Here is a 13,558-nt window from a genome sequence, read left to right as displayed (position 1 = left end):
TGTGGGAGAAGAAGAAACACAGTATTGCGGTCATGGTGTTTACATTCTATGGAGGAGCCAGAGAATTCTACACAAGGCTACAATGAAATACGATGGGGGTGACAGCAGGGGCCATAGTGACCTGAAGTAAGGGGTGCACCCATCCCCAACCTGAGAAATGGGGACATTAGTACTAATAACAGTGTTCTTTCCTGCCTCAAACAAAAAGAAGGAGAGGTTACTACTGGCTCATAAGCTTCCTGAGAGCAGAGACTGTGTTTTTCAGCTCTGGGCCCCAGTACTCAGCTCAGGACCATAACTTAGCATGGGTTCACTGAACTTAATTGATCTGAATAGACTATAAAAATAGTTTTCTTAATCTTGGCCACTCCCAGATCTAAGGATTCACACCCTGGGCAGAACACCTTGGCTGTACCTATTATATCTAGTTACTGAGTACATTTTAGCAGGGTCCTTAACTGGCTTCCATGAATGGGCCATAATGAAACTGTAATGCAAAACTGCACATGTGCATGTTTTTGTAGGAATAGTGTTTGGATTCCCAAGGGTCCTGCGTTACAATAACGATGATCTTTTCTGCTAGTACCTTCTGTGGTACTAGCAGAAACCTACCATGTTTCTGCTAGTACCACAGAGCCAGATGGAATCAAATTCGACCCCCAACAGAGCTCTGCCGTCAGACAATAAGCCATCCAGTGGGGGAGACAACCTGCAGTCACATAACTAAAAGACAAGGTGAAAAATGAAGATTTTGATAAAGCAGAAGACATTTCTTCCAGGGATGAGATGTAAGAAAAGCACTGGAAAAAGGCTGCATTTCAGCAAGAGCTTAAATCTCTCTGCTCTTCAGTTTCCTCATCTCTGAAATGAAGATAAAAGTACCCATCTCTCAGGGTGGCCGTGAGGGTTAAACGTGGTACCACAAGTGCTTTATAAATGGACTGGACTGAAAAAAGTTGAGGCAATGTTATTATTTATGACAATGTTGATGACAACTTAGATCAGGGGACTAACTAAGGAAGTCCCGTAGGTAGTTCCATTCTCCCAGCTGCTCAGACCAAAACCATGGTGTCACCCTTAACTACTTCCTTTTATACCCACGTCCAATCCATGAGGAAAATCCTGTTTGCCACCTACAGCACACACAGCTAAGCACATCTCACCTCCTCCACTGCTTCATCCTTGGGGGGGTCCCCCACCATTTCTTGCCTGGTTATTGTAGTGACTGCCATACTGGCCTCCCTGCTTCCACCTTTAATTCCCCTCTATCTACTAACCATAAAACTTCTAGAATAATTCTTTTAAAATAAGACAGAACAGTGGTTGCCAAGGGGGAGGGGGCAGGGGAGGGATGGATTGGGAGTTTGGGGTTAGTAGATGCAAACCATTATGTATAGAACAGATAAACAACAAGGTCCTACTGTATAGCACAGGGAACTTCATTCAATACCCAGGGATAAACCATAATGGAAAAGAATATACATATATGTGTGTGTGTGTATAATTGAGTCACTTTGCTGTACAGCAGAAATTAACACAACATTGTAAATCAACTATACTTCAGTTAAAAACCAAATTAAAAAAAAAATAAGACAGAACATTCTGCAATTCTTCTCAAACCCTACAGTGCCCCACCCGCTTCCATTCAGAGTAAAAGCCAAAGTCCTTATAACATGTACCAGGCACTACTCAATACAACCTCTCTTCAGAGAACTCATTTCCTACAGTTCTGCCCCTGGGTTACTCCACTCCATTCACAGTGGCCTCCCACACATCAGAGAGGCTCCCTCCTCAGGACATTTGCATTGGCTGTTTATTCTTCCTGGAACACTTTTTCCTGAGACAACGACCTTGTCGCCACCGCCAGTGAGGCAAGCAGCAAAATCCCCCTTCCCGGGCAAATCCTCAGGGTCCAGCTGGCACAAGGTGTGCCCCTTTGCGGCAGCAGTCGTGGGCTCTTGGGACCTGACATTGCTAGCACTTAATCCACCCCAACAAATGCCTGCTCAGCACTGTCTCTGGTCAGACCCTGTGCTGGATGCTGAGGCATCTCTGCAAGTCACATGGCCCACCTAGGTCCCCTTCACCATCCTGGTTTAGGATTTGACCCAAGGGATCATGTGTTGTCAGGGGAACACTGAGTGCCCTGGGGCAATGTCTGGAGAGGGGTCTGGAAAAGTGCCCACATTGTCAGTCACATCCCCCTCCTGCACTGCTTTAAATCAGTGCAGAAGCTGACAGTGTCCTAGTGGGGTCAGAAAGACAAGGGATGGATGGCTTTTTCCAAGGAGAACTAAAAACCGAGTAAGACTTAAGATGTTGACAAACTCAGCCTGACTGTTGTTCACCTCACGCGAATTAAAGAAAGTGGAATGAAAGGAGAGAGTGCCTATTAAAGGGAACATCTGCAGTGCCTGCACACAGATTCCTCTGGAGTCGGGTGGCAATAAGCACTAGCATTCACCATTTGCAGAACATATGCTGCAAAACTCAGACTGTGGCACCCGTGTGCAATTGAATATTAAAGGCCTGTAAGCTTAAAAACAAAAAAAAGAAGTCCAAAGGTCCAGAAGTTAGCAGAATATTATGGTGACTACACTGTCTGTCTCAAAATATAGCAGCAATATAAGGATGCTGAACTCAAGAGGAAGCAGAGCTTAGCAAACACAGTCTGTCAAGGCTCATTTAAGCTCAAACATTATGGTTGGGGGCAAGATGGCCACTAACTAACGTAGTTCCCATAAACCTAGGGATTAGGACCATCTACTTAAATGAACTCAAACAGTCAGCCCAGCAGGCACTCCTGAACAACCCCAAGTTGCATCCGAAAGCAGGCAGCCCAGGCACCTAAGAACTGGTGGTAGGAAGGAATGAGATTTCCAATCCGTGTGTTTTTGTTGCACCAGACTAATTTCTGGGGACCAGTCCGAAGATACAATTGGCCTCCATAGCCAAGATACACGTACTAAGATCCCTCTAAGCATTTCCTTTGCAATTTTTTCCCTATTGCTCCTCAGAGGCCTTCTGAGACCATCCTATTTAAGATTCCTTCCCTCCAATACTCTCATTCATGAGTGAAACTCTTTTATTACAGGAGCACATATCACGATTTGTAGTGATATGCCTATTGATTTTTCCACAAGTTTCTTTTTGTCTTCCCCACTAGACTATAAGCTCCAAAAGGGTAGGAACGATATTGGCCAAATTCTAGTAATCTTACCGTCTAGCGCAGTGCCCGGCACATAGGAAATGCCCAATAAATATTTAAGAAATAAATGAAGAGTGAATGAGTGAACAAGTTGGTGAGTAAACGATGGTCTCTATCTCTCCTCCTTAGCTATTAACTCCGGCAACAAGAGCAGTCTAAGTGGTCCCTCTGTAGTAGAGTTCTGCCCTGGGTGTGTTTGGGATGCACGTTTGACTCATGCCTCCTACTCCAAGAATCTGTCCCCATCCACGACACCTGCGATCCTCATGACCCCACCCCATAACCAGAGCGTATTGGAAAAGGCAGCACCCTGCTCAGAGTGGGGCCCATTCTTAGCGTGGTGATGACCTCTGACCTGGGGGGCCTTTATTGAAAAGGTGAGTCAGTCCACTCAGATCTTCTCAAGACTTTGAACAAATAAACACAGAGAGAGGATTCAGAGGGTGCTGGCACTGCAAAGTCATGCCAGGTTGAGGCAGGTGGCATGCTGGTGGTGTCAGAACACTGTGGTGTTCTCAGAATATGAAAGTTATGAAGAGGAGAAGAGGAAGGAGAACAGCGCTCATAAGTTTAGAGCAGCTGGGAAGCCATGAGAAGACAGGCAGAGTTTTCCGGTCTCCTCAGACCAGGCCTTTCCAGAGGACTGCTGCCCATGTTTCCTGGATTTCTGTTTGATGTCCCTTGATGCTTAAAACACACCACTTCCCTCCTCACATACAGCCACACACCACATACCTTTTAACTGAACTACTTTAAGTGGATTTTGTTCCTTGTAATAAGAGTCTGTGCTGCAAGGGACTCAATCACCCATTGCGCACTCCCAATCTGTCCATCTCAGTATGGACCAGATCTGTCCAGGAAACAGCATCACCTGCATCCCTGGACCAGGGAGAGGTCTCGCACTCATCCATAGTCCCCAATCAAGATGTGAAACAGACCCCTTCTCAACTTTTGCAGAGCCTGTTATGATTTGAATTGTGCCCCACCCCACAAAACAAAAGATATGCTATATGCCTAACTCCCAGCACCTCAGAATGCAGCCTTATTTGGAGATAGTCTTTTCAGAGGTAATAAAGTTCAAATGAGGTCATTAGGGTGGGCCCTCACCCAACATGACTGGTGTTCTTATTAAAACGGAAAATTTGGAAAGAGACACACACACAGGAAGAACGCCACGTGAAGACAGAGGCAGAGACTGGGGTGATACTTCTACTAAACCATGGGACACCAAAGATTGCCAGCCAGCAAGTCACTCGAAGCTAGGGGAGAGACACGGGACAGATTAGATTGTCCCTCAGCCCTCCGAAGGAACCAAGCAATAACTCCCCAGCACCACACATAGATACACAACCATAACTCGAGATGATCTGTATGGAGAAGAGGTTTCTGAGCATAACTGAAGCCCCTGCACAAATCTACCCAGCAGGCCCAGCTTCAGGGTAAACAAACCTTTCTTCTGCATTCACCCTCTGAGGACCCCTGCCTTGAAGGCTTCTTTTACAATCCCCAAATATCAGACCACAGACCACAGGTCAACTGTTAGGAACCCAGCTGTCGCCCTCCCTACTGCTCCAAATTCTCATGTTGAAGCTCCATATTTGGATCAGGTCTGTAAGGATGGGATTAAGTTAAAACGAAGCCGTCAGGGTGGGGCCCTAATCCAACTGGACTTGTGTCCTTCTAAGAAGAGGAGAAGACACAGGGGGTGAGCATGCACAGAGAGAAGAGCATATGAGGACAAAGCAAGGAGAAGGCAGGTGTCTGCAGGCCTAGGAGGCCTCAGGAGATATCAACTTACTAGCACCTTGGACTCGGAACTCCAGCCTCCAGAACTGTGAGAAAATAACTTCTGTTACTTAAGCCACCTGGTCTCTGGTATTTTGTTACGGCTGCCTGAGAAAACTAAAATATCATCCCTAATATCCTATTCCCTTCCTTCCTCAGGAATGCACACTGGATATTTAGCTGGGTGCATGGCTGCTTACATGGCAGACTACACTTCCAGGTTCCACTGCAGCCAGGTTCAGTCATGTGATTAGGTTTTAAGCCAAAAGGATACAAGAGGAAGTGTCCAGTGGGCCTTCAAGTAAGTGTCCTTAATGAGCAGTGTCATGCCCTTCTTGTTCCCTTCATCCTTCTTGCTGGCTGGAAAGTGGACCTGACAATAGAGGCTTAAGCAGCCAGTTTGGTTCAAAAGGCAGAAGCCTCGTGCCAAGGAAGCCATGCAGGAGACAGAAAGAGCCACGCTACTGCCTCTTCAGGGACCATTTCTGTGCTTTCTACATGAGAGGCAAATAAGCTTCTAGCTTGGTTAAGCCACTACCTTGGGCGTTTTCTGTCACCCGTAGTCATACTTATCCCTAACTGATACTGTTACTTGCTCTTTCTACCTCCTCCTTTTCTGTCTTCCATTGTCTCCTCCAAGGATAAAGCTCTGACCAATGACAAGAGTCTCAGGCAGAGAGGATTAAGATAGTAAAAGCCAAAGGGAAATGTTAATTATAAAGGGACTCCTGCGGGATTAACTAATGAGGCAGTCGGTAGATAGGTAAACTGTCACCCACTGCTGTTCCACTCTATGTCTAACCCCTGCCCCCCTCCCAAGTGATTAAATTATCTTCTTACAGGTGACACACCTGCTCAAAAACTCCACTGCTCACAAAATGAAGTCCAAACTTATAAGCCTGGTACTCAAAGCCCTTCACAACCTGACCATAATCTACCTCTCTAACTATTTTTTATTTCTACAAACATCCACTAAAACCAAAGCAGACTATTTATTGACCCAAAAGCCACACCCATTCCAACCTCCTGCCTTTGTCTATGATGTTTCTCCTCCCAGATTCCCTCCTAGTGTTGTGCAAAGGGTCTGGTGTCTGAAGACAACTGAATTTAAGGCCCAGCCCAAGCACTTCCAAGTCATGTGAACTCTGGAACTCTTCGTCTGTAAAATGAGAATAATAATATGCTGCCTCACATAGATGTTCTGAAGCCAGACAAAGATACTGCGTGAGAATGGGTCTTGTAAACCATAAATTACTACACTTATTCCGATAAGGCACGACTTTCCTGAGCCTGGCATTAGGGCACATTACCTGTCTCTCGGCTCTGCACCTATTAGGTACGCCCCTTGACCTCAGTCGCTAACTTTCATTGACCAGTCTCATTACTAATGCTTTTCATTACACAATGATCTCATGAAATCCATATTATCATTATTACTCCTACATAAAGTAGGAGTAATGAGGAAAGATTAGGAAACAGGACCAAATTTGAACTCACAGCCCAAGCTTCTAACCTTACCCGTATCTCCTCAAGGGCAGAGGCTGTGTCTTTTCTTCACAGCTACACTGTCTTGTCTGTGGAAACTCTTACCCACCTCCACCCAAGGGTCCTCTCTGGGACTCTAGTGGATCACATTTTAAAGCTCCATCAAGGAAGTAAGGAAGAACCTGGCCAGGGATCTACACGAGGCTCACCCTGGCTGCCCACCAGACAGTAAAGTGAGAAAGAAGCCAAGCGGTTCTGGTGATGAAGCTGTCCCCAGAAAAGCCAGCCCCCCAGACAAACAGACACCAGCAGCCCTTGTCAGCTAGGCCAGAGGAAGAGGAAACCAAATGGCAAAGCAAAGCTCAGGTTTTCCTGTGTTAGGCTGGCTGGGACTCTGGAGATGTTCCAAGGAGCCCCTAATCCTTACACGGCTCTAGCGCTTCGTTTTCAAGCCCCCATACTCATTACCTCAGATACTCTTCTAAAAGAACGTCTTGAAAGACAAAAGTATTAATACCTAGACTTACAGTGAGGAAACTAGAGCACAGACCTGCCTGCAAAAATGATAGTGTCAGAACTAGAACCCAGACTCCTTACTCTCAGGCCACGGTTCTTTCTGCTGGGTGACTCCAGTCCCCTGTCTCATCATAACCTAAGCCTTGCCCTTCCCTTCCATCTACCTGGAGTCTACGGAGGAGGGTTGGAGATTACCTTCCTAACCTCTGACATTCATCTGCAGAGAAAAAGAGATTCTTTGATAAGCAGACACCTTCCAAGTGCTCTATGGCCCCCTAAAGGGTCATACACCTTCCGACTCCCAGCCCCAAACAGAATTTTCACAGGTAGGTGTGAAAACTCTCAGTTATACCATCAGAAGAATCCCCTGGGCCTAGAGCCTAACAGAGTTCCTAGTCTCTGAGCACATAGGTGGGATTTCCTCAGTAAAGGCGGGTGAAAACCTTACTTCATTCAGTAGCCCCCTCCCATCCTGTGATGTCATGTCCTGAACTGGGCTCCTAAGCAGAGAATAAAGGCTAAAAACAATAACTAATAACATTTAGTGAGGATTTGTACGACTGTCATTCCAGGCACTTTATATGGATCATTATCATTGAGTCCTCCCACAACCCTGGGAAGCAGGTGCTGTTATTACTCCCAATACACAGACAAGGAAACTGAGGCCTGGAGAGAGTAAGTAACTTGTCTAGTTCACAAGGCTGGGAAGCACTGGAAGCTGGAATCCAAGAGCAGGCACCAGAGCCCATGAGCTTCACACCATAGCACAGGGCCTACACAGCAGGAACACACTACAGTCCTTCGACCAGAGGGTGGGACTCTTCCGCCACACTCAACTGCCCCCATTAACTGCCCTCGTCATCCTGGACCACCAATACCATCCCTGTCTGCCACCCAGGCACCTTTGCTCTTCTGTCCGCCCAGCCTCCCTCCACACTGGCTTCAGCACAAATCTCATGTCCCTCCCCTGCTCAGAAGCCCTCTATGGCTCCCAACTGCCTCGATGGAAAAAGTCTCAACTTCTTAGCCTGGCATTCAGAGCCTTCCAAAATGTGGCTCCAACTTACTTTGAGCATCACCATTCCCTTCAATGCACCCTCCCCTCAAGGCGAAAGGAGCTACCACTCTTCTTTGCTGGATGTGCTCTTTTTTCCCTGGATAGTCCCTTCGTGTCCAGCTTTCATCTCCTAGACCACACTGGTCCCTCCACCTATAATGGTCTGCTCCATTTCTCAGTCCCCATCTTCACCTGAGCGGTGTTTCAGCCTGGAAGGGCCAGAGTTAGAGAAGCTTTATAGTTCAAAAGTTACTGAGTCTAGTTCAATATAGGTGGAGAAACTGAGAAACGGAGCCTCCTTCAGGGTATGGAATATTATTTGCTCTTTGGATAGGGACCATTCATCTTTAAACACTCCACAGTGCTTGGAGCCTAGTAAGTGAATGAATAAGTGTTGAGCCCTCCAGGACTGTGTTTCTCCAGCAGTGGCCTTGGGATTCCCTACATCATTCCCTACTCTTGGCCCTTGGATCTTCCAACATCTGACCTGTTCAACCCTTATCTCTGAGGGTGGTATCTGGTATCTGCCTGTGTAGCAAGCCACAGAGTGGTATTTTAATTCACACTTATTTGAAAACCACAGTGAATCTATGGGGATTGCACCATGCGTGCCACTTAGTAGAAAGAGTCCTAGTACCTGAAGCCTCCCTTCCCCCAGCCACCACTTCCGGCCCTGAGCTTGAGGCAGAGGCCTCTGGGAGCTTAGATGGCTGGAGCTGATGAGGCTGGCTTCTTGGATATGCCCCTATAACCCGGTGGGAGCCTTTCTCCCCAGGGGCTCTCTGGGGCTGAGTGAAGGGTCTTGCCCTCCAGCCCTACGCCCCCAGCTTGCACAGCCCTCTGGACGCTCTGACAAATAAGGGTCATCTGACCCAGGAGGAACAGGCAGGGGAAGCGAGCAGATGGGTGTCGCTTTGGGCAGCGGGGGAGGGAGGCATGTTGGGCCAGGCCAGGCTCAGCCAAGGGAGAGAATGATGCTCCCTCCAAGAGGTCAAGTCTCCAGATGGGGTGAAGGAGTCCTTACAATGCCAGGAGCCTGACGCAGAGCCAGGCTGCTAAGAGCTCTGCTGGAACCCGTCTAGGAAATGCATAAAGCCTTTGGAGAGAGAGGGTAGCCCTGTGGCGGCAGCAGGAGAGGGAGCGGGCTGGGCGTAGCCTGCTGGGCAGGGCACCCACCTTCATCTCCCCCCTGCCTCCCTTTTCCTGCCCAGCTGGTGCCACAGCAGGCTGAGGGAGCCACTGCACCCTCAAAGCTTGAGTCAGTGCTCTGAGCCCACGTCCGCGCCGCTGGCTCCCCAGCCTCTTCCTATGCGGTTCTTCGGCCACCTGCCCTTCTCCCTGCTGAGGACCCCATGCCCACACCTACCCACTCCGTGTCGCTCCTTGTCAGTTTTGCGCCAGGGGGCCATGGCTTGGCCGTGGGGCGTGGGGGCGGGGGGCGGCTGCAGGCACCTCGCGTCGTCCTGTGGGGAAGCAGCCGGGGGTGGCTAGGCGTTCTGCCGGGCCCCACTTCCTTCCTCTTTTCAAACTCCCTCTCAGGGCCCGCCCTCCCTCCCCAGGGTGACCCGCCCCTCCTCCTCTTCCTCCCTCCCTTTGGGCAGGGGCACCGCAGAAGGCTAGGGGTTAGAAAGCCCCCACAAAGCTTAGGGGCCACCTCCAACTTGTCTCCTGCCCAGGCAAGCTGGCAGAGGCCAAGCAGATACCTGGTGTCACCCAGGCCATCGCCACAAGTGCAGGAAGTTCCCTGGTAACTGAGCCTAGTGATTAAACCGAGCTCCCTCCCACCTAGCAGGAGCTTTAGCGTCAGATGCGGGTTCAAATTCAGACTCTGATGCTTTACAGCTATGCAACTAGGACAAATTACTTCATTTTTCTAAGCTTCAGTGTTTTTTTTCTGTAAAATGGGATACTGGTACCTACCTCATATGATTACTGCTAGAAGTAGAGAAGGCAAAACATGCAGCAGGTGACATCCAGGAGTTACTGTGATGACTAGAGGAGATATTACATGCCGTAGTTAACATATGAGTTAAACATCCACCTGGAGGGGAGGTCATTTGGAGTTTTATCCTTTTGGTGCCACGACCCATTTGAAAATCTGATAAAAGCTCAGGAAACTCTCCTCTGAAAATATACAAGCACAGAATTTATCAACAATGCCGGGAAGTCAAGGGTGCTCTAACAGCCAGCAACAGTGGACCCTGGCAAATGAGTCCTAGAGTAAAGGCTAATGGAGACATTTCTCAGAAAATGCTCTGGGAATAGACTCTATTGAGAAGCAAAAATATCTCTTTGAACCACAGTGATAAGACTGAATTAAAGTCTTCCTGAATTTTCTTTATTCATAACTCTCACAGCCCTTTTCTGATTTGCACTAGAGAGTCAATAAGATAGATTAGGCAATACCACAGCTGACAGGCAGCTATGGCAAGCTATTAATTTCACTTTATCTAAAGTTATTTCCTTTTCAGTTGTCTAGCAGCACAAATTGGGTAGTATTTTTTATAGAGAGCGGTTGAATCAGTCAGAATTCCACCAGGGAAACGGAACCAGTAGGACATATATGTGTGTTCACTGACTGACTGACTGATTGATTGCACGGAATTGGCTTATGTAAGTGGAGCTGGCTAGGTAAGTCTGAAACGCATACGACGGGCCTCTAGGGAGTGCAGGCTGGAAACTCTCAGGCAGGAGCTGAAGCTGCTGTCCCCAGGTAGAAGTTCTTCTTTTTTCAAGGAAAGTACAGTCAACGACTTCTAACTGATTGGATCCCGCCTACTCAGATTGTTGAAGATAATCTCCTTCACTTAACATCAACTGGTTGTAGATGTTAATGACATCTACAAACTACTTCCACAACACCACCTAGATTGGTGTTTGGTTGAATAATTAGGGTCTATAGCCTCACCAAGTTGACTCATAAAACTAACCATCAGAGCAGTATTACAAACTGGACTAAACACCAAAGGTTGGCAAACTTTTCTGTAAAAGATCAGATAGTAAATATTGTAGTCTGTGCAGGCCAACAGGCAAAATCAAGGATATTATGTAGTTACTTGTATAACAGACAGAAAACAAGCTTCCACAATTTTTATTGATAAAATTCAAAATGTGACATTAATAATTGAGTATATTCTTTTGTGATACAGGTCTACTAATGAGAAAAATAAATTTGTGGGTTAGGTCCCATTTCACCCCATTAGAGTTCAAAGTTAGTGTTCTCTCTGATCAAAGTCGATGGCAACTGTTCATCTGTTAATGGTGATCTGTAACGACATTTTGCATTTCATCTTTGAAAATGGCTTTCCCCACAGGTGGTGTGTAGTAAAGAATTAATCTTGCCCCCAGAATGGCCAGGTATTTGCCCTCAGCTTTGGGAAGTGATCTCTTGGAATGTCATGGTTTGCCTGGGAAACTTGGGTCACACTGGGCGATCTAAAAACACGATTTAGGGGCTTCCCAGGTGGCGCAGTGGTTGAGAGTCTGCCTGCCGATGCAGGGGACATGGGTTCGTGCCCCGGTCCGGGAGGATCCCACATGCCGTGGAGCGGCTGGGCCCGTGAGTCATGGCCGCTGAGCCTGCGCGTCCGGAGCCTGTGCTCCGCAACGGGAGAGGCCACAACAGTGAGAGGCCCGCGTACCGCAAAAAAAAAAAAAAAAAAAAAAAAAAAAAAAATACGATTTAGGGTGGGGGCTGACCATGTCAGAAAGACCAATAATGTGATGTACGTGAGGCTTTGGGCCACATGGTATCAGTTGCCCTGATGGTTGAGATCAACCATGGGGGCAATCATGGGGGGAAAGTCTTGCCTACATGATAGAGCCCCAAAAGAATCTCTGGACACCAAGGTTTGGGTGAGCTTTGCTAGTTGGCAATATTCTACACATACGGTCACACACTGATGCAGTGAAAATAAAGCATCCTGACCCCATGTGGAGAGGACAACAAAAATGTTTGGTCCTTCCCTGGACTCTGCTCTATGTACATCTCCCCTTGGCTGAATTAAATCTTCATCCTTTACCAGTAACAGATGGGAACTGAGAGTAACAATTTCAATGAGTTCTGGAAATCCTTCTAGGGAATTACTGACACTAAAGGTAGTTTAGGGAGCTCCTCCAAACTTGCAGTTAGTGTCAGAAGTGAGGATGGTCTTGTGTGAACTGCGTGCTCTTTAAATTTTATAGCTGACTAACTCTTGAAGTTGGCTGAAAATCTCAAAGTTCTGTCAAATACTGATATCAATCCATGTACATAAGCTTTTTTTTTTGTGGTACTCTCACTGTTGTGGCCTCTCCTGTTGTGGAGCACAGGCTCCGGACGCGCAGGCTCAGCGGCCATGGCTCACGAGCCCAGCCGCTCCACGGCATGTGGCATCTTCCCGGACTGGGGCACGAACCCGTGTCCCCTGCATCGGCAGGGGGACTCTCAACCACTGTGCCACCAGGGAAGCCCCATGTACATAAGCTTTTATTAAGCATTTTCATTGCTCAGAAGGCAGTCATAAAATTCTATTAAATATTCTCTTGATGTTTGCCTTTTAGCACACCATTTATTATATTGCTGGATGTGGAATTGCTGAATAGAAACCCTTCAATTGCACAGTTAAATGGATTTGAAATTTAAAAATTACTTTTACACTTGTATTGAGGTCTGAAAACACTGCTGGAACTATAGTTTGAGCCTGGAAAATATGTTCATTTAAATTTTTGTAGGAATGGAGATCTCACTTTCTGTTTTAATTTTTGACAACACAGGAAGTTTCTTAGGCCACTTGATCTTGCTTGTGATTTAAACATTAATTGTCATCCAGAAACGAAGACCCAATACAGCAAAAATAAATACAAAAACATTAATTGTCATCATAATGACTTTATCGCAGGTTTCTGCAGATAACCATTGTTTTGCTTTGTCATTTTGGTTGAATCCATTAAGAAACATTACGACATCTGCAGCAGAAGCTAATTTCCCAAGTCATCCAGTGTTCAATAATAGTGGTTGAATAATAGTGGTTGAGGGCTGTTTTTGTTAAGAAATCTCAATCCTGAGCTCAAAAAGTCACAGATGACTTATCTGTTAAGCCATCAAACTGCTGTGTAGTTGATAGGGCAAGTCAGAATATTCAGCTTCTATTTTGACAAAAGTTCACAAAACAGACAATGGTTAAGTCCAGGAGACATAATGATCACCTTTGACACAACTGGTTCAATAACACACAGTAGGTGCAAATATTTTCCACAAAGTACCTTCTGATGAATATTACAATAAATTAGTACAGGCTTTAAACACTTTACATTTTCACAACCTTTGTAAATTTGTCCAAAAAGCCTTTTCCTGCTCCACACATATTTTTATCATCAACAGTTGTAACACATCTTAGCGGATTCCACTTCAGGTTACACTGAATTAGTGTTTCCTCATTTTCTTTGAAAATAGTTTTGACCATAGTTTTTCCACATGGATTATTCATAAAAGCTGACTCTTCATTGACTTCAGACTCAGCATGAAC

The 13,558-nt window shown here is 46.5% G+C and overlaps 1 protein-coding gene across 1 annotated transcript in view; it reads right to left on the bottom strand.

Moving 5' to 3' along the window:
• Nucleotides 1-9,460, bottom strand: part of DOCK2 (dedicator of cytokinesis 2) — a gene marked incomplete at its 5' end in the record, with an annotated part of 407,839 nt that extends 398,379 nt beyond the window's left edge. The window contains one exon of the mRNA XM_082650723.1: nucleotides 9,418-9,460. Within this exon, the coding sequence (XP_082506849.1) occupies nucleotides 9,418-9,460 (43 nt within the window). The remainder of the gene's footprint in view (nucleotides 1-9,417) is intronic.
• Between the last annotated feature and the right edge of the window lie 4,098 nt (nucleotides 9,461-13,558).

Source organism: Grampus griseus (genome assembly GCF_964374135.1).
Source record: "Grampus griseus genome assembly, chromosome: 3".
In the NCBI taxonomy this organism is placed as follows: Eukaryota; Metazoa; Chordata; class Mammalia; order Artiodactyla; family Delphinidae; genus Grampus; species Grampus griseus.
Note: the sequence above shows the minus strand (reverse complement) of the source record. Positions and strands in the feature narration are given on the sequence as shown.